The sequence below is a fragment of the Barbatula barbatula genome, assembly GCF_947034865.1.
Source record: "Barbatula barbatula genome assembly, chromosome: 3".
Taxonomy (NCBI): Eukaryota; Metazoa; Chordata; class Actinopteri; order Cypriniformes; family Nemacheilidae; genus Barbatula; species Barbatula barbatula.
In genome coordinates this window covers 9,321,424-9,342,964 of record NC_136764.1, presented here as the reverse complement: position 1 = coordinate 9,342,964, position 21,541 = coordinate 9,321,424, and the positions used below count along the sequence as shown (strand labels likewise).

General features: G+C 39.7%; 2 protein-coding genes across 2 annotated transcripts in view; one reads left to right on the top strand and one right to left on the bottom strand.

The window, feature by feature from the left end:
- Positions 1 to 21,541, top strand: part of camsap2b (calmodulin regulated spectrin-associated protein family, member 2b) — a 34,980-nt gene that overhangs the window by 11,912 nt on the left and 1,527 nt on the right. Inside the window, exons 4-17 of the mRNA XM_079453555.1 lie at positions 8,476 to 8,535; positions 9,841 to 9,982; positions 10,646 to 10,785; positions 14,570 to 14,660; positions 14,883 to 14,952; positions 15,435 to 15,460; positions 15,563 to 15,632; positions 15,768 to 16,016; positions 16,194 to 17,973; positions 18,893 to 19,029; positions 19,194 to 19,414; positions 19,615 to 19,711; positions 20,788 to 20,900; positions 21,151 to 21,269. Of these exons, the coding sequence (XP_079309681.1) occupies positions 8,476 to 8,535; positions 9,841 to 9,982; positions 10,646 to 10,785; positions 14,570 to 14,660; positions 14,883 to 14,952; positions 15,435 to 15,460; positions 15,563 to 15,632; positions 15,768 to 16,016; positions 16,194 to 17,973; positions 18,893 to 19,029; positions 19,194 to 19,414; positions 19,615 to 19,711; positions 20,788 to 20,900; positions 21,151 to 21,269 (3,315 nt within the window). The remainder of the gene's footprint in view (positions 1 to 8,475; positions 8,536 to 9,840; positions 9,983 to 10,645; positions 10,786 to 14,569; positions 14,661 to 14,882; positions 14,953 to 15,434; positions 15,461 to 15,562; positions 15,633 to 15,767; positions 16,017 to 16,193; positions 17,974 to 18,892; positions 19,030 to 19,193; positions 19,415 to 19,614; positions 19,712 to 20,787; positions 20,901 to 21,150; positions 21,270 to 21,541) is intronic.
- On the bottom strand, positions 544 to 8,313 carry LOC306892435 (sterile alpha motif domain-containing protein 9-like). Its single transcript, XM_079453554.1, has 2 exons — positions 8,246 to 8,313; positions 544 to 5,467 (listed from the first exon to the last, which is right to left on the bottom strand). The coding sequence occupies exon 2, from the start codon at positions 5,459 to 5,461 to the stop codon at positions 878 to 880; it is 4,584 nt and encodes a 1,527-aa protein (XP_079309680.1). The 5' UTR covers positions 5,462 to 5,467; positions 8,246 to 8,313; the 3' UTR covers positions 544 to 877.

Below are 21,541 nucleotides of genomic sequence, written 5' to 3'. Positions count from 1 at the left end.
CCTCGTTTGTCATTTCAAACGTGAATGACTTCCTTTCCTCTGCAAAACACAAAATAAGATATTTAGATTTGGTTCTGTGTCCAAACAATAGAAGTCAATTGGTACTGTTACCAGCATTCTTCAAAATATGAAGATTTGTGTTTTGCAGAAGAAAGTCATACAGGTTGGAAATGACGAGAGGGAGTTAATGGTGACAGATTTTTCAGAATATATACTAATGATGACTTCAAAGCTAATATACAGCCTATTAAACTAATAAAAAAGTTTATAATTACAGGGATAGTAGGTTTGTAACAGAAACCAATGGTTTTCTGTTACCAACATTATTTCAAACATCTTCTGTGTTCTGCTGAAGAAAGTAAGTCATACACGTTTGAAATGTCATGAGGGTCAGTAAATGATGACAAAATTTCAGTTTTTGGGTGAACTATCCATTAAAGTTCATTATGTAACTCCACTTCAAGAGTTTCCCTTGAGAGGTCAAAAACCTAATGTGTTTACATTACCTGTCATGTATTTTCACCTAATGGCACCCAGTCAATTCAGATTACAAATATTTATTTCAAATCATTGTAAACATTAACAGATTCATTATATAGGCTCTATATTTTTTCTAGATTTCTTAAGTTAGAACAAGAACAGTATGTTGCTCTTTGAAAATTTGTATAACTTACATTAAAACAAGTCTGAGGCATCCTTTTCCATGTAAACCCTCATGCCTCATTCCTACCGATTCCTTGGTCAACATGATTAAATATGGTGTAATGTAAAACAAGTGATCTGTTTTTTCTAAATGCCTAAAATGATATTATCATAACTGATCTTTTAAGAATGTCGCTAGAAGCATGTTTTAGCATTTAGTCCATCTTTATGTGTTCTAAACATCATCTTCATACTGAATGTCGTAAGCAAGCGGTCCATCCATGGCAAAGCCAATGTAGAAGGACACTTTCTCAGTGCTGCAGCCACTTCTCACTCCTCCAAGGAAAGCAGGACGCACTGGGATTCGAAGATTTCCATACTCTGTGAAGACCTCACCTTGCTCAATCGTTCCATTCACTCGCAGAAGCTTGTTTGCTATTGAGGGTTCCTTAAAGATTTCCGCTCTTTGCCAGAGAACATTGCGATTCCTCACACTACTGATTGATCTGTCCAGGAAAACTTTTGGCACCAGCCTCGGAAGTCCATCAGATGTTCCTAGAAAGAAGTGTGCAATTGTTGACCTCTTTCTAGACAAATGGGAGAGATGTTTTCTTGCTAAACTTTTAAGTTTATCAACATAAGTCTTAATGTTCCTGCTGTCAACATTTCTTCCAGGCCAGAGTAAAAGTATGGCGAGATAGTACGGCTCTGGGTATTGATGCTGTGTGCCAACATCTTGCAAAATTTCTTTCAAAAGCTTGTTGAGGTCCTCCATGGGTTTTGCTGAGTGTGATTTTGGATAAATCAGCTTCAGTATTATATGTACCAGCAGGTGATTTGTTTTGTCTTTAGATGTTTTGATTTCGGATTTATCGAATATGGATGAGTATTTCTTAGCAATCATTTCTACAGTCTCTTTCTTTTGGTCCAAAAACTGGAGAAGCCCTGGGAATGTATCTGCCCTCTTTTCTTCCAGGAACATTCGGCACTCTTCAATCTCCATGTTCAAGCTTATTTTGGGTTTTTGCATTCTCTCAATTTGTTTTTCTGTTGCAGAGGAGCAAAACAGTGATATATAACTTTGAAAGTGTATGGAGATCATCTTGCGAGTCTTCTTGTCTTTCCTGTCATCGACTCCCCTTTCTTTTGTGTAAGTGTAGTACATTTCAATGAAGTTAAAGGCCTCTTTTACCTGCGATTTCAAAGATTTAAGGAAAGTTTCGTATTCCTCAAGAGCAAATACAAATTCATGACTGGATTCAGTTTTAGACACTGGCATGTTAGAGCAGGATACGTTTCCCTTGAGAAAGCTCTGAATATAATGATCTTTCATTGGATCACATTCATCAAACAACGGCAGTTTTTTGATGATGTCAAAAACGATCATGGCCGTATCGATTTCACCCATGTAGCCAGATATATTATAAGGGCTTAACTTTCTATAAAGGTCGTTTTCATTTTCAGGGGCATCATCTGTCTTCGCAAGGCTTTGAGCTCTTTTAAAGGCTTTCGTCGCTGTGTATGCAAGCTCGAAATATTCCTTTAACTCCTTCGCTGTCAGTGGTTTCGTATCTTGCTTTTTGCACTCAAGTTTGTATTTCAGCTCACTTTTGGAGACTTGTCCGATGGTGTCTACCGTATAAGAATTTTCTTTAATGTCCTTGGCTTTGTTTGCCCAAATTTTTGCTTGCGCAAAGTTCTTCTCATTCAAATAGAGATGTCTCGCTAGAGCTTGAGCAATTGCAAAGTCTTTATTAAATCTCTGCAGGGCAGCGTTAAAAATTTCTTGAGTTTTGTTAAGACCATCCTTCTTGGAGTTGATGTCCTCTATCAAGGGTGAAAACAACGTGTCTTTCTCATCGCCTTCAGTCTTGCGTTGTCGAGTGATCAGCATGCTTTTCAGTGACTGAACAAGAACATCTTTAACTGCGAAAGTTTTGAAAAGGAGATCACAATGGAGTATGTTAAGGACTATCTCAGCCCTAGAGCAGTTATGTGACTCGTCTAGCTGTTTTACACATTCAGTCGCAAGGTACTGATGTACGAAGCTAACTGCTTTTAATCCACCGTATTCTTCCGCCTCATATTCGATCAGTAAACAAGAGTACGGCTCCATTTTCTCCAGCACAAGTTCTCTTCCCCATAATGCACTTTTAATACCCAGAAAATCTGCACATAAAGAGTTTGAGATTGCAGGTTCAGCCACATATGAATTCAACAAAGCCAGTATACAGAAGAGTTCCTCTCGTTTGCTCTCAACTTTGAAATCTTTCAGGATGTTAGATGCAACGTTTGCAACATATTCTGGGTCAAAGTTGGATTTCAGGATCATGAAGCTGTAGAAGTTCTCTGTTGTGAAAGACTCAATTTCTTGAAGTTCTTTAAGCTTCTTTTCAAAAGCACATTTTTCTTTGTCGGTCAGCGCCGCTTTAAGGAACACACTCTCAATAACACTTTCCTTGTATCTAACGTCTGGAAAGTTTGTGCGTATGCAGTTAAGGATGATGACAAATGTACCTGTTTCTGCTGTGATTTTCCTCAAAGAGTTCTGGAGTTCTTTTTTGTTCTCTGTTTCTTCTGAGTCTTCCACTAAGAGCAGGACTGGCGTTTTGAACGACTGCTCATTTTTCCCACACTGCATCAAAACAGCAACATGTTGGGCTACTTCTTCTTTTGAGACGGTGTTGTCCTTTAATACGGCACATCTGAATTCTTTTCGTAGGTTCCACATCACATGCATGGCCATTGTGGTGCCACCGCAGCCCGGCTGATGAAAAAGATTCACCATGACACAAGTGTTTCTGGAGTCTTTGGTTTGAGATCTGATGGCATTCTCAAGTGATAGGTGTTTGTCACGTTTTATAAATGGATTTGCTTCAGGTAGCTCTGAAAAATAGAAGTTCCACCATTTCACTTTGCCTCCTCTATAAAACTCGCTCTCGTTTTTAATTATAAAGTCTTTAAATTCTGCACTGCTCTCATCATATATGTTTTCACATTCATTTTCACATAGGATATCAAGGGATGTCATTAGGTCCTCGTCTTTCTGTTGGAGAACCACTGAACTTCCTTCAGCAGATGGAAGAAGTCTTTCAGCATTTGACTTATTCCCTCCCAGTTTCAGTATCGTGCCATTGATTTCGCTGAGCTCCAGGTCGTATATACTCTGCAGACTAATGTCATGTTCACATCTGGCTTGAATGAAATCCCTCCATTTCTGAAAGGAAGCATATGAAGGGCAGATACTTAGAATGTCCTCAGTCCCTCCAAGGTTTTTATAAAATGACATGAATGTGTCAAAAATTGGATCATTCATAGCTTCAACTGTTGAAAGGAGGAGGAATATGACTAAGAATCGTCCTCTTGGAAGTGTGTCTGAGTTACAGAGGAACGAGATCATATCTTGTACTTCTCCTGCTTTGTTTCTTAACCATTCGCTTGGTTGGAGTGGTTTGTCAGCATCATTGTCAAGGTCTTTTCTGCCATTACAAAATACCCTACTAGGTTGTTTGTATAAGTTAAGAGTATTTACCACAGTTCCTGGATCCCCAAAGAACTGGCTTGGTTTGTGAAGATTTGCAATTCTATCTTTTCTGTAGTAGTGACAGGACCCATCTTTGGTGGAGTTTGGATCAAAGTCAAGTACACAAAACAGTTTCAGTGTTGTCATGAACTGAAGATGCTGGAGTTGTTCAGAATGGCTTTTGTTTGTTACAATTATGTAGTAGTTGTAATGACCAAGCATGTTTTCTCCACACATCAAAAGTTTCTTCAGCTTTTCCCCCTGATTTGACATTGTTTTGCTTTCAGGTCTTTTTTCCGCCTCTTTTCTCCTATTGTCTAGAACATTCAATTGTGTGTTTATTTGGACTATTTCACATTGTAAGTCTTTTGGGTTGGCGATTTTACAGATATCCCGGGTTGCAGCCCCCCGTCTGATAAAGAGCGAGTTCCCTTTGCTCTTTTTCCATTCATTGTCCTCGTCCAGAGTTTGGATGTAAAACAGTTTACCCTGAACTACACTGTGGGATGGAACCACATCCACTTCTATGACATATTTACCAGACATGGTGCTATTTTGGCACAGTACTTCTACAAAGCGTGGTTGTCTGATGCATCCCTTTGCTTCATCTGTGTGACCTTCAAAGTATGACTTAATGCCCTGGTTGAAGTGGTCTATAATGTTGTCCTTGTTTTCAAGTCCGACACCAATGATCTCACCGTGTGCGTATTCAGAGTTTTTGGAATCTGCCACACCAAAGTGAATGGTTCCATTTGTGCGACTGTTCATACACCCAGCTGCAAACCGAAACACCTCTTTATTAAATTTCTTCTTCATCACAAGAATGTCTTTGGTTCTGCCCATGAACTTGTACTCGTGAACTGGATCAATCAGATTGCCTGGTCCTGTCTCTGGAGGTAATGTGTAGTTTTCAATGTATCTATGAGAAGCTGAGTTCTGATCAAATGGATATAGGCTACACAAGTGTTTTTTATGTGATGATGTGTCTTGCATGACCTCTGCATGCTCTGTGTGGGAGTGTTCTGATGACTTAGAATTTGCACCATTTTCATAAAGCTTTAATAACTCATTAAGCCTGGTGATAATCCTAACAGCTGGGCCATGCTTTATATTAAGATCCATGAGATCTTTGGGCTTGTAACAAATTAGGTCTTTTCCTGATACTTCTTCCTCATACAATTTGTCTGCATGTTTTTCATCAACTTCAATCACCTTAGTTAACCAGTAATGAACATGTTCTTTTGTCCACTCTTCCACTTGATGAGGAAGTTCTGTGTTTTGACTCACGGTAGACATATCCTTCTAAAACAGTAATGAATAAAGAAATTAATATTCAGTATTTTCTATTAAGTCTGATTTGGTATTCTTGTCATTCTACACATAGCGTCTCAGGTTACTTGGCTGTAACCCTGTTCCCTGAAAAAGCGGGAACGAGATGCTGCGTTTCAGATGCTATGTGAGAAAATCTTTGTTTGCAGGTTGTAAGGCGCGTGTGTCAAACACAGCAAAAAATTTTGGCTTTAAATGACCTTGGCAGGTGGCGTGGCTAATTACTTCAGCACCTGCAATGGCATCCCTCACCCAATGTGACATTGTTTGCGTGGTGGCAGCCCCCCCTTTGTTGCGGCTCCCATAACATATGAAAAGCTGCTCCGATTTACCCCACTGGCTAGTGCGGTGGATGTAATTCTGAAGAGCACATACTGGACACAGCAGGTGTAGTCGTTCCTGCTCCGATGTAGTGAACGGCGGAGGACAGAAGGCCTCAAGAGCACCTGCAAATCTCCAATTCTCTTAAGAGAGGTGATTGCCATTAGAAAAAACATTTTAAAGGTCATACGCCTTATAGGTGCTGACTCCATAGGTACATAAGGGGCGACCCGAAATGGCGGCCACATAAACCCTGAGAGTACCGGTGTTAGAGTTTCTCTTGCAGGTGTTAGAGTTTCTCTTGCAGAAACTCTAACACTGAAACAATCTGGCAGTGAATTGGGTCTGCATGGTGTACGCTTCATCTAAGGGTGTAGCTCCTTCTAGTGGAGGGAACCCTAGCACTTGGAATAGTATCTACTACTTCGGGCAGAAGCCCAGCACCTCTCAGCATGGAGATTCCAAAGCTCTGGACGGGGGTGAAGTATTGCCCTGTCTGCTTGAGACAGGAGATCCTTCCTGGCTGTGATCGCTCATGGCGTGTCGTCGATACTAGGTCTGAAAACTAGATTCTGGTTGGCAAACGGGGAGCTATCATTAAGAGGCGAGACCCCTGTTGACGGACCCTCGCTAGGACTCTCGGGAGCAGAGCTATTGGAGGAAATGTATAAAGACTCAGTCTGGGACACATATGGGCCATCATGTTCAGACCCAGGGGAGCTGGATGACTCAGAGAGTAAGGGGACATTGTGCTGTCTCCTGTGTAGCAAAGAGGTCCGCCTCTGCTTCGTATAATCTTTCCTTGATTTGTCAGACTATGACTATGGAGTTTCCATTCCCTGTTCCTCACAGCTTGTCTGGACAGCAAGTCTGCTCCCACATTTATATGCCCCGGGATGTGAATCGCTCTGAGGGACAGGAATTTGCCCTCTGCCCAGGGCAGGATCTGCTGGGCCAATTTGTTCAGGTGGTGCGGCCGCAGCTCACCCTGGTCATTTATGTATAAGACTACTGACGTGTTGTCCACCCGCACTAGGACATGGTAGCCTCGTAACTGCTGGAGGAAGAATTTCAGGGCCAGAAATACAGCCATCATTCCTAAGCAATTGATTTGCCAATCGAGATGATGACCTCTCCAGATCCCTTGGGCTGGATGGCCATTTAAGGCCGCTCCCCAACCCGTGAGGGATGTGTCTGTCGTTAGCATCTTGCGACATCTAGAGTCAGAAACGGAGGTCTGAACCTCATAGAAAGGGTGCGAAGCCCCTGGCACGTCACCCTTATATGCCTCTGAGGGTTGGCCCTTGGATGAAACCCCCTGGCTGTGAGCCACAACTGAAACAGTCTCATATGCAGGAGGCCAAGAGTTATTACTGTAGAAGCCGCTGCATGAGACATAGAACTCTTTGAAAGTGATGATTTGTCACTTTCTGGCCTAACCTGATGCTCCTCAGTGTGCTCTGGATGGATTTGACATGTGCCTGCATTGCGATCCAGTCCCGTATAACCCCCAGATACGTTGTATTCTGCATAGGGGAAAGAATGCTCTTTTTGATGTTGAGTCTTAACCGTGCCTTGGCTAAATCGAACCACGAGCCCAAGAGCGGGGGAGAGGCAGCTCGGTCGCTCTTAATAAAGGAACACCGAGCACGGAGAACTCAAATGTCAAATACATCGCAGAGTTCGCACTCTCCCTCTAGCTAGCCCAGGGTCGCATGATCAACCCCCAAACACTCAAAACAGAATTCATGTCAAGGAACCTCTGACAAGGAGGCACACATTTACGCTCTGGACTAGACATTACTCTCTTTATATATATATTTTTTTTTTGTTTGTTATATAAGTTTAAGTTGCAGTAGTGCTTAGAACCTATGTACAACGAGCCTTACTTTGAGTTACACTATGTCTAAATGCTTTCACTATGTAAAAACACACATACACACAAAGCGTTCCTTGAAGACAAAAGTTTCTGAAGACGCGTTCGCGCTACGCGTAGGTGCTTGTGTAATTAGCCACGTCACCTGCCAAGGTTATTTAAAGCCAAAAAATGTTGAAATGCTTGACACACGTGCTTTACAACCGGTCAAACAAAGACGTTCTCCCATAGCGTTTGAAACGCAGCATCGAGAGTAGCTTTTGATAGGGAACACAAAATGCCCAGATATTAAAAGCACTGAAAAAATCTAAACATTAATCCATTTAGTTTTATTTACATTATAGTTTATTTCATAGTGCACACATTATAAACCTTTATAATGGGTTTCAGTTTTATAATCTATCTGTCCTTATCGAGACATTCGATGGCTACATGAAAATTATGCCTCAAGGATTGTTTACAATGTGCAAATGCAAAGTAAATGCAGTAGATTATACACAAGGTAATACTTTTATTTTCACCTTGATAGACGGTATATTTTAAATAAGATTTACCTTGAGTTTGATTGGGTTTTAATCTGTCTTTATCATTGGGGTTTTCCTCTCATGTTGTGCTACCAAAAATCCTGTCATAAATATCAACAAGAAAAAACTGTCAAATTCACACAATGTAACTCAATATTTTGGCACTAGATTTCCATAGCGCCACACAGAGAATAGTTTTGCACATTGGTACATGTACTGTGAAGCAGTTTTGATTTTATAAACTTTTGTTTTCAATGCAGGTAAATGAATATCTTCAACACCTTTTGACAGACACAAAAGAACCCTGTACAGCTCAGAAGGTAAGAAAATATTAATTCATATTTCTATTTTTGATATTGAACAGGTTCTCTGTTGTAGAGTCTCACCTCCCAAAACATATTGAGCTCAGGTAAATCTTGACTAATGCCTTTGACTAATCAAGAGAGAAGGACTGCAATGACCTTTGTACTCAAGTTGTGCATCTTTTCTTTGTGCTTTTTTCTTTTCTTCCTCTTTTTGTTCTATAGAGCCATTGTTCCCTAATTTATTGACAGACCAACAATAAATATATAAATGTGAATCTTGTCCAATATCTTGTAATCAATATCACGCTCAGTATATAGAAATTTGTGAACTTGCACACATGAAATTTATATCTGCCATACAGAAATTGTGAAGCCTTGTGAATTTTCAGTCAGTGTCATCAAACATATTGTTGTCATCAGGAAATACTGACACTGAGTACATTGTCATAACATTACTAACCAAACTTTCTTGTTTGTGAGAATGATATCATTGACATGAATATCTACCTTTTGAGAGATAAACTAAAGGTTTTGAGCCATTTAGAGACTTATCCTGGCAATCTATTGTATGGTGCTGTTATAACAAATTGTTTTATGTAGTTACTTCTTAGCAAATGTTAAAGAGCACATATTATGCCCTTTTGTTTTTAGGGTTTACTAGAATAGGATCCTCATTATTGAGTCTGATAATAAAGCAAGAGGAATGACCAGAAGCAAAGATTTCAGATGTGACGCTAAAAGCTTTGTAAAATAAGGTTTATGCACGCACACAATATCTCGGAGTTACACAGAATAGGTTTCATAGCATTAAAAATAATAGGTTCTATCGTAATTTTTTCTCCCTCAGATTGTTTCAAACCTGTATAAATGTATTTAAACACAAAGACAGATATTTTTAAAAGTCTTAGCAATTTTCAGCTCTGGGACATCATTCACTACCATAGTAGGAAATAAAATCATCAGGAAATGATATCATTGAAAATATTGTATCTTTTTTGTTCTGTTGAACACAAAATTTTATATTTTGAAGAATTTTGGAAAAGTACCTTTGACTACCATTAAATTTTTCCTACTATGGTAGTCAATCATGACCCAGAACTGAACCAAATATATTTCTCTGCGTTCATAAGAACAAAGAAATGGATACAGGTATGAAATGACACGAGGGTGAGTAAATTAATACAGAATTCATCCATTTCATTTTTGGGTGAACTATCACTTTAAATTCTGCACCTGATCGTTAAAAAACACAGAGAGGGTGCTTTGCTTTTTCATTTTCTTGCTGTCATAGCAACTGAAATGTGCTTGCAATCCACACAGGGGCTGCTCAAGAGAGAGGACTGTAATACCCGACCAGCTATTTGTCTCCCCCTGGTGGACAATCTACTGAAAGACAATACAGACGGCTGTTCGCTGGCTGTACTTCTGCACTATTACTGTCCTGATGCAGTGCCACGGGAAGGTAGGAAAACACATGGTCTTAGTTTAGACTACATTTAGACTCTAATCTTCTCACAGTCCACAGAAAAGTGGATTAAACAGTACATCTTAGGCAGAAAGAGTGTGTTCCCACTATCAGACACTATGAGAGGTATTAATATTAGTTTTTTGAGAGAGAACAGCCCTTTGGCTTGGGTTTTGACCGACCTCACCAGAAGTCTTTGCTGATAAAGCAAATGCATAGTATAATGTAGCCCTGTAGATAAGAGACCCATCAGGAAGACTAGACACTCCCTGACAGCAAAATCGTGGCCATTATATTACAATGGCAGAGCTCCTTTGGCCTTGTTATTTTTTGTCTAAAAGTACTGTAAATGAAAAGAAAGAAAAAAGTCTTAATAAGCGGAGACACAGGGAGAGCTGGGTAAAAATGGAAAAACAGAGAGAGTGGGTGTGAGCGAATGAGCGAATGGAAGAGAAAAGAGAACAGTGAAGCAGTTATTCAAACATAAACACATCTCCACCCCATGACCCTGACGGTTCTGCTTATTACATCACACATTCTGGTCCCGCCCACACAGACGTTTTTAAAACTCCATTGGCTTCAACTTGTGTCCTGTAACCGTTCCGTCAGATAAACTCTTAATGCTATTGGCTGTCGTGTGATATGTTCCCTCCCCGACAGACATCTGTGTGAACGAAACGATGTCATTGGCTGATAGTCTGTGCAATCTTCAGCTCATCCAGGAGTTCTGCAGAGAAAACCTTAACAACTGCTGTCATTTCACCCTGGAGGATATGCTGTATGCCTCAAACACCATCAAGGTAAAGCATGACATCCGCATCTGATCGATTTATGAAGAGCATTACGATTTTTATGAAGAGTACAGATTTTAACTTTTTACATGAATTAAAAGGGATGTGCACGACTGTTCGAATATTCGATCCGCAAGAACTATTCGAGTATTGAAAAATTATATTCGAATATTAAAAATTATATTCAAATATTCATATTTTTCATCAGAATAAAACTGCGTCACCACAAGTTTAAGTTACCACCTCAAAAGACCTTAGAGTTGTCTCATCTTATTTAACACTTCTTCACTGTAATTATTTTACAATATACAGAAAATAAAAAAATCCTTTGTTTGTGTTTCTAAATCTTTGTTCATTCAGATCGCAAGCTAGTTTAAATATTATAAGTTTATACACCGGATAACCGGAATAGTGTTATGTTCGGCACACATCACCATATTAAAATGTTTCAAAACTGGTGAGCAACATGAGTTAACATTACTTACATTAGGTATAAAAATACCAACGTAATATTAAATGATTAACAATAATTAATTTATTACCATAACTTGTTCGGAGTAGTTCCTCTTAGTAAATTCATATTCGTTCTTTAAAATATATGAAGTAATGCTAATTGAATCAACTTTAAACATGAAAATTTACATTTCACTGAAACTAATGTTAATTATTTTGTGCTTAAAATAAAACTGGCACCGTTATCCATACCTAAAAGACTGAATTTTCCTTCTAGATGTTCAAATAGGGTCGTCACGTTAAAGTTACAGCGACGACCCTAAATAAGTTTGCACGGATTCCTTTTTTTTGTTTACTTTAGTTGAAATAAATAGGCCTACCTTATTCATTGACATAAATGTAATGCAATGCTAAACAAGACAGACTATGAAGGTAAAATGATGCTAAAATGAACAAATGTGTTCTCTTCTCATGCTTGACATGGTCCGAGTTGGATGCATGTCATAGTATTTCAGTGCTTGATACACTCCCCCAGTGTCCGTAAAGGTTTTGGAAAGATTTTTTCGAACATGAAAAATTGTTACGCAACAACTTTGCCTAGTCCCTTATTGGACAATTCTCCCGGAAAAGCATGTGGCGCGCTCACGCATCAAACAATGAAAGAGGGGGAAAAGGAGCATGCGCACAAGTCACTTTCACCTTGTGCGGGAGAGAACTACGTTCGCGAAGTTTAGATGTGTTTGTCGGTTTACTGCATTTGATTGATGAATGTTATATAAACGGTGGATATGACGCTGGATTTGCAGATTGTTTGAAACTTATAGATGGAGCGGCATGAAAGATGCCGGACACGAACCGAACGTTTTAGCATTGCCATCTTTACCTTACTGATAAAGAATATAACTGGATACAACTCAGACAAAATAACCATTCAATGTGTTGTATTGTCTGTATATCATGAGCTCAGTTTTCCCATTTATGCAATTCCAGCACTGTTCAATCACGTGTACTAGGCCACACAATGCAGAAATGAATAAATAAGAGTTCAAAATACAGCATGCAAACGTGCAAAACATATGTAACCTGATTAGCATTAACAGTCATATCTGTACAGGAGCTGGCTGATCAATTACTCAATCTCAAGCCATCCAAGAAATATGTGACATTATTTCTTAGGTAAAACAATAAAGATTCTGTCCATAGTCCACGTCTTTAAGGTTCAGAATACAGATGTGGGCAACATCAAAGTAATCCCTGCGGCTTCTTTCGATGTATTATTGACGTCTTCTGTTCAAGAACTTGAACGTTATTTACAACATAATAACTGGTTATGCACAGTTTGCAAAATGTGTTCCAATCGCATATGTTCCCTACTCACGTATAAGGGCAGAGCACTTGATGTAGAGACTATGGGAGATATGGACAATTTTACCTCATGATATAGCTGTTTGGATGACACTTGGCGAACGGAGTGATACAGGTACTCAATAGACTGCCTACCGCACACTATCAAGACACTATCGTCTTGAAATCTGTGTGACGCAAGGTTTGAGTGGATGGGGTCACCTGACGGGACCGATCATTCTCCTTAGCCAATCGCATGTAAATTAAACATATACATAAAGTAACGACGGCAATGTGAGAAAATAGAGCGCAGTAAAAGTACAGATAAAGCACTAAAATTGTACTAAGTAAAAGTACACTGTTTTAAAGTACTTAAAAAAGTAAATTTCCTTAATAAAACTACTCAATAACAGTAATTTGAGTATTTGTAATTCGTTACTTGTAAAGAACATGTAAAGCAAGATTGTTTCACAGACTGTCAATATACGTTGCGTTTTGTTTCGCCTGTTTCCTTTTTGTATTAAACAAAATCCGTGCAGGTATAAATGCAGTTTTTATGTAATTTTCCATTTTTCTCTCTTTTTTTCTCAACATTGAAAAACCTACATACAGGATATAATATGAATGTGTTATGAATATTGAATGATAATTATAAGCTTGATGTGAAATTGTGACTAAATAAAAACGTATCAAATTACGTCATTATTAACCTTATTTAAATGAACAAATATTTTTTCATATTAGTTTTTTATGAGCTCAAATATTCGAATATGAAATGATTGAAAAATGCACAGAATTTTGTAACTCTGAGCCACAGCTCCTGTATTCGTCTTGAATGATGATTGAAACTTGGGGTTGAAAAGAATAGTATCATATACATTGGATTGTATTACAGTATAAAGTAATATATGTTGTTTGGTGTTGTTCCTGTGGGTTTTTCCTACAAAACGTAAATATTTCCCAGTTGTTTCAACACAATAAACACGACACAAAGTTTGCAAGATGATTTTTAAAGAGTTTGTATTAGGTGGTTGTTATGATACAGATTTCTCTTATGATGCTCAACAGATGTCTGTTTTTAGTTAAGATGTATGAGTGGTAGCTGGAGTATTCCAGTGGATTTTACCAGGACTGATGCGGGGGACCGTTTGGGAAGACTGAGTCATAGTATGTGTACCAGAATAGACATGCTGCCAAACTCTCAGTATTTTAGTGAAGTGGTTTCTATAGATAGACATTAACTATATTAACAGTGTTGCCTTATTTCACACACTAAACGTCATAACACCAACCATGCAGCACATTTTGCGTTACAGTATGTTTTCACAACTGGCTTGTTTGGAACCGGTGGCTTTATGTCCTGGGAAATAACTGTTATGTCATGTGAGCACAACTGCAGTGGTCGGTTATGTAACCCAAATGAAAATTCCTGTCAGATGCCTCAGACAGTCACCGTCTCTCCAGTACAAAAGAGTCACATTGGATTCTTCTGTGATTTAGACCTCGTGTTGTATCATTTAAATAACTTTTCATGTTTTTGTGGTCAAATAAAGGCAGAATAATTCAGCCAAGAATGAAACAGAGAGTGCTTGGCCTGTTTTGTTCGTGTCAGGCTGCCCCGGTTGTTTTGTGTCTTTATTTGGGTCAGAACACCCTTTGATTCTCTATAGAGAAGGAGATTCTTTACAGCAGTTGGGCTGTCAATGCGAACACACTATTTTAAAGTATGCAGTATACTACAAAACCTTATTGTGATCTTGCTTTTTATCTATCTCTAAAGGAGAAATCGTATAAAACATCATTACAAGTGCAGCACATCACCAATACAATGTGTTACAGCGTTTCATTCATTCATTCATTGTTTTTATTTATTTATATACAAGGTCACAGATTTAAAGCCCTTAGGCTATCATTATCTCTTTAAAACTTCTCTGTATGTGTTCTCTGTCATTTTTTATGTGTTAACTGTTTATCGCTGTTGTTTGTGTGATTTCAGAGTAACTACCTTGTGTTTATGGCGGAGCTGTTCTGGTGGTGTGAAGTTGTCAAACCGTCTTTTGTTCAGCCACGTACTGTAAATACCAAAGGTGAGGTTTGTATTGTGTCATTATACATTTTTGCATTTAGCAGACGCTTTTATCCAACGCGAATTACATTGCATTATCCTATAAAAAGAATTCTAAGTATGTGAATTCCCATGAGATCGACCCTACGACATTGGTGTTGATACGCCATGCTCTTACCACTGAGCTACAGGAAAGCTACATGTATTAATACAATCTAAAGTCATCTGTTTCTGTACCCATCAGAGACCAATGACATGGCTCCCATAACCAAACAGAACCTGATTCACAGACCCGACAGTCCAGATCAGACCAGGTTTGTATTACAGTTTAAATACAGTTTAAGAAGTTAAAGGTCCACTCAGTGTATGTAATTTAGCTGCATCTAGGGGCGAGGTTGCGAATTGCAACCAATGGCTCACTCCACCCCTCCCTTTCGAAACACTACGGTGGCTGACACAGGACCAAGATGTCATCGCATCTTTGCCGAAGGAGATCGTATTTACGAAAATGCGCTTTTCCGTTTAGGGCTACTGTAAAAACAACATTGGGAATTCCATGCAAGGGAACCCAAGGTTTATGTTGATATAAATAGCTTAAGTAATTAAAACATAACGCTTCATTGTGTAAGGTCTTTATACACTTCTGAAGACTTAGTTATTAATATTATTTTGCATTTCTGTTAATAGATCCTCCAAAAAATGGACCTTTAAATATATTGAGTAAATAATTTAACATCATATACCATGTCATTTTAATAAAGTCTGATTTTATGTTTCAAACTGTTTTGTATCATAGGTCACAACCTAAAACGGACAGCTCAGGTAATTCAATTTATGTCTATTTCTGTAGCTCTTTACATAACTTTGCATTTAGCAAAACACGAAATAAATAAATGAACAGAAAATAAATGTAGTTTTTCACAGCTGTTATCAGGCGGCCGTCCTCCATGTCGTATGTGGAAGGGTGTGTGGGGACATGGCCAAAAGAGAAGCGGTTTGTGAATTCTGTGTTCCTCCATTCATAATACTTTATAATCCAAATGTTTAATATAATTTATTATATGACCATGACACGACAGTCTCAAGGTTTTACAAGGGCAATGGATGAATACAGTTTTCTACACCACAGGTCTTCAGCTCATGGGATTTCGTTTGAGATTCCACTTGACGACAACGTGAGTCCGTCTTTGGGTCGTGGACTGAGCCGATCGGCGAGCACTGAAGGTTTGGGTTTTAAGGTTCACCACGCTGCTCGAGGCTTGCGGAGGAACCTGTCGTTCCAGCCTGTAAATGGAAACGCACACGGCAACATACACGAAGTAGATGATGAGGAGAGCAGCAGACACCCTACCAAACTGAGACAGGGAAACCACACTGGGTACATCTTTTGTAATTTCTGTTTGTTTTACTTTGCCTTCTTCATCACTTGTGGGTTTGATTTCAATGAACACGGATACTAATAAACTGTATAGCTAGAATGCACAGTAAGTTGCTTTGGATAAAGTGTCTGTCTTTACTTTCATAATTTCAAGTGACTGAATATTTTATATTTCAGGTACTCAAACGGTGTGTTGGCAGATGACCGCAGCCCTCCGTATGACCATTGTTCTCAACCCAGCACCCCTAGCATAGAAGAAGCACTGAAGATCATCCACGACTCCGAACGACCCCATAGCAGCCTACAACCCCCACCAGACGAAAGCGCATTTTTCCTCCACGACCCATCTTCCCCCAACCCCGCCGCTGACCCGAACCCCTCTGAGGACTCTCTCTCCAAAGTCCGGCCAGATGACGTGGACCTAAACTCCGCCTCTACCGACATGGATACAGGAATCCATGTCCGAACGGAGGATATTCAAGACGGACAGGATGAGGATTCCTCTTTGAAGGATTACTCAGATATGGATCAGGACTTTGAGGCTCGTTCCTGTCCCCTTCCGGACACCGGAGGTAGTCCGTGCCCCACCCTTTTAGGAATGCGATCTTTGGCCACCAGTATCGCCTCCTCACTTGGACCAGCAGTTCGTATGACCAGTTTTGCAGAGCAAAAGTTTCGTAAGCGATGCGATGGCCGCAGCAGCGGTAGTGGTGGGAACACGCCCGAAGGTGCTGAGATGAACGTAGGAGCCACCAGCTCAGTTACGCCTGATGCTTGCAGCCCTGCTCGGGTCACTTTGCCTCGTGACCCTTCCCACTTGCTGGCATCGGAGATGGTGCAGCTAAAAATGAAACTGGAGGAGAAACGCAGGGCCATCGAAGCTCAGAAGAAGAAGGTTGAAGCTGCTTTCACACGTCATAGACAGCGAATGGGCCGGACTGCGTTTCTCAACGTGGTCAGACGCAAAGGAGTTGTGTCACCACTCGTGAGTCACAACGATGCTCCGGATGATCAAGAAAAGCAGACCGGTGAACCACAACCCCCAAAGTCGCCTTTAAGTTCAAATGAATCTGATTCTAGACTTGAAAGGTGTAGACCAGATGGCGCACCTCCGAAATCTCCTTTGGAGGAGGCAGGCGTGGAGGTGGACCTGACTGAGTACACGCGATCCATCGAGCGTCTGAACACGTCTCTGAACTTCTTGCAGATGGAGATGCAGCGATTGGCTCAGCAGCAGGAACATATAATGCAGATGAGTGAACATCAAAGCTGGGTAATCTCTCCCCCGGATCCATCACCCCGGAAACAATTTCGAGAAATGCGCAGCAGCAGCGTGGTGGGGCGGGGCTCAGTGGGGTCACTGTCGCCCATCCTCTCATCCACTGGGTCGCCACGAACTACGCACCGATCACCTTCTGCCATCAAAAGGAAGTCAGCATCCTTCCACGCCAGAACACCACGAACGCCACGTCCCAATGAGCTGAAGGTAACCCCCTTTAGCCGCATGCTCAACACCCCACAGTCAGTGGACAGCCTGCCTCGACTGAGACGCGCCTTGCCGAACCAGATGCAAACCACCTCGTATGCCTACTTGGGACACGATGAAGGTCCTTCAAGCGAGAAGCCACAGAAGCAAGAGTCCAAAGACAAGGAGGTGTCTGGACACATGAACGAGAAGCAGGGTGAGGAAAAACGGGGAGATGGTGAAAATAAGAATGTGAAACATAAAGATGAACTTAAGAATGTGGCGACGTCTGAGGTGTTTTCTCAGCCAATAACAGCGGTCTCAGCCACCGGGAACACAAGTCAAGAAGATTTAGGAAAGAAGGCTCTGATTGAGGTTCCACTATCAAAACTCAAGCCTTTGGAAGGACATGACGTGGAGAAAAGCAAAGAAACAGAAACTGGACTGGAGTCCAGACCAGACCAGAAGATGTGCTGTGGTTTTTTCTACAGGGTGAGACTCTTATAAGATATACATCGGAAATGTAGAAAGCGGTTGCTCACACATATTTAAAGAAATGTTTGCTCAAAGGGATAGTTCGCCCAAAATTTAAAATGCCATTGTAGGGAAAATAAATACTTTGTGAGTTAATGGGGGATGAGATCTGTTGGGTTGTACTTTATGACAGAATTGCATTTTGGGTGAACTGTCCCTCTAACAATTTAAACCTAAAAACATAACATAATTCCAAAGCAAGCAAGACATGCTTTTATTATTACTTATAGTAATGCTGCACAATGTTAAAGATAAATGCATTATGCAACTTGATACAACAAGATGCGCAATGCAATAGTGCTTTAAGTTTGTAAAATCTATTTTAAAATCATTCAGTTATTGCAAATCATTGAAATATTTGGATATGTTTGATACACTGTGGAGCTCATACTTCCAAAACCTTTAAACCACTTCATAAATGAAACAGGAATTTTCACAATACCAGACTTGTGATTTTCTCCTGGCTTACACTAAAACACATGAACAAATAAAAGGATGTTGATAAGCTTCGAGTCCTCAAAGCTGTACACAGGAGTGTGTTAGAAATGATTTTCTCAGTGGATGCTCAAAACTAGCAACCAAAATATAGCTCGTTCTTTTAAGAGCTTTCTTTTGTTCTAGCACCTGCTGTGGTATAGAGCGGCCTTAGATGAAAACCCATGTGGTTAGCTTTGTGCTTTTTTCTTACTAATTCAGAATTGGAATTTGTAAGTAAAAGAAATGTCAACTGTTAGTACAGTTTTAGCAGGCTCAGTTTAAGTTCTATAGCTAAATGTATATACTATGAATATATACTGTATATATGTATGTGAATATACAGTATATATTTTATCTGAATATGAGATTCAAGAGTGTCTTGTTTGTGTTTGTAAATCAGGATGACCTAAAGGGGGAGGATGACATTGCTCAGAAGAGAGCTGCATTATTGGAGAAAAGGCTGCGGAGGGAGAAAGAGATGCAGCTCAAGAAACAACAACAGGAGGCTGAGATAGAGCAGCAGAAAGGAGCAGCGCGGTATGAAAACACCACCGACAGTAATACAAACCATAGACTGAACACTACACAATGCACACAAATACACAGACACACAACACAATAATAGAAAACGTGAAATGGCTCTATTCTTACAGTAAATACATACCGAAGTAAATGCATTTATTCACTGCTTATATGAACAGACTAAAAACGGACGAAGAACATCAGAAGAAGGAAGATGAGAAGGAAAGGCGAGACTTTATTAAAAACGAGTATATGAGGAAGAAGCAGCTCAAACTGATGGATGACATGGATAGTGTTGTTAAGCCACGCCCCCCGAGTGTCAAGCAAAAGAAGCCACGCCCCAAATCTATGCACCGGGACATAATGGAGTCTCCAAAACCTCCAGCCCGGACTGCAACAGGTACACTGTTAAAATCCAGGTTTATCCAGCTTTGGTGAATATATCATTTATATTTAGGATATTTTCACTAAGTATCTGATTTTTCAGTATTAAATATGTTATGTAGTAGCTTTGTTATTTGTTCAGAAACCCAGATTGGCTTATAAAACATATTGTTTGTAAATCATATGCAGATACATGTACTGTGTTTTCATGTTTAGGGTCACGGCCACGCGGATACTCCGTGTCCAGCTTGTCACTCGCCTCCCTTAACTTGGCAGATAATGAGAGCGTCCAGTCAGATAAGAGAACATCCAGGTGAGACCGTTTCTCGTGTCCAATTTGTTGACATGACTTACATGACTTTTGTTTTTGTAATACTGACACACATCTATTCCTCTGACGCAAGTCTCGTCTGTAACCCGTCTTTGCTCTGTATGGTATCTTTGTCTTTTCTTTGTGCTGGTTGCTCAGAGGCAGCAGACTGTCGCCTGGCAGTCTGTGTTTCTTTCTGAGCTCTTCTAAAGGGAGAAAGGGAAGGTCAGTCTGCAGACAGCATCACACTCATTGTCATCTTCTCATAGGGCCGACCGCTGTCATTTCCGCTTGGACGCTGGTTAAATTCATGCTGTGTGTTTGGACATTGAATACATTTTATGAAATTATCATTTTATGGTTTTGGATAATAAATTGCAAACATTTATAAATTGTTTTCCAAATTCATATAAATTGTTGTATAACATTATCAGATTTTATTCAACATGACGGTTCTTGTTTATTTGATTTTCTTGTGACTTCATTTTTTGGTTGTTTTTTCTGCTAAAATTGTCTAAAGCAACACAATTTTGACTATTGCATAAGCTTATAAGCTTTAAAATTTCACATAATTTTGTGTGAGACGTAGCATGGCATTGTGTTGTAACTAGGTGTGTTGTGATGTAATCAATATGGAGTCAGTATGGTTTAGTCAGTGTTTATGAATTTTCTCATATGATGCAACATTTTTCCTTTTACTAGTTAAAACTTTATTAGTAACACATTAACAATACAGTAATTGGGAATTTTCCATTTTAACAATATCAAAAATAAACAAAACAAAAACCTTTATGTGTAGAATGAAAGTTCATTGTTGCAAGACACTAAACGTGTGACACCTGGTTAAGACACAGTGTGATGAGTTTGTCTCTGCTATTCAATCAATGCTTTGCTTTGGTGAATTTTTTAACCCTTCAGCTTCTCAGCATCAGAGTTATCATGCATTCTGAAACACTGTCGTATTTGGGGGCGGTGTATTTGTTGATTTTTATATGAAAAGCTTTTCAGTAGAAAAAATGTGGTCACAATGCTAGTCATCACGAAAGAGTAGCTTATAGAATGTGTGTGTTCATCCTCAGGCCTGACTCTGCAGAGAGCTGCTTGTCACCGTGTCCGTCGGTCAGTGGTAATGGAGAGAACTGGGAGCTGGAGTCAACGACATCATCTGCGGCGTCCAACACAGAGTATACAGGTGAGCTGAGGAGAATGAGAATTTGACACCAACGCTAGACCTGTGGTTTGGATCTTGATCTGCAATAGTATTATCTGTAAAAAAACACAAGTTTGGGATGTTTGCCTACGAGTGACACTAAAAACTTTAACACAGCCAGTAGAAATGTGGTCTTCATAAAAACAGTACTTTCAAACAGTAATGACAAAAGTGTTTTTATTTTTTATGTGTATAGACTCTTCTGAATCTTAAAGTACATTTGTCCTCTTAGGGCCAAAGTTATACAAGGAGCCCAGTGCTAGGTCAAATAAATACATCATCCAGAATGCACTGGCTCACTGCTGCCTCGCAGGCCGAGTCAATGAAGGACAGAAGAACAAGATCCTGGAGGTAAGGATTGAGTAGCTTGTGGGTGAACAGATTTGCTGTGATATTTGTCAAGTTTCCTCTTCACGGGTTTGATTCCCAGAGAACACATAACTGGATCAATTGTACTGTATATAATTGGATAATCCACATTAAACTGTAAATATAAAGAGATAAAGATTCAGCAAAATCTGAAAATTTATTTATTAATTATTAGCTATATTTATGTTTTATATGAAATAAGGTGTGAAATACTTTTTCTTTATGGGGGCTTGAGCATAAAGTGTGGACCATGT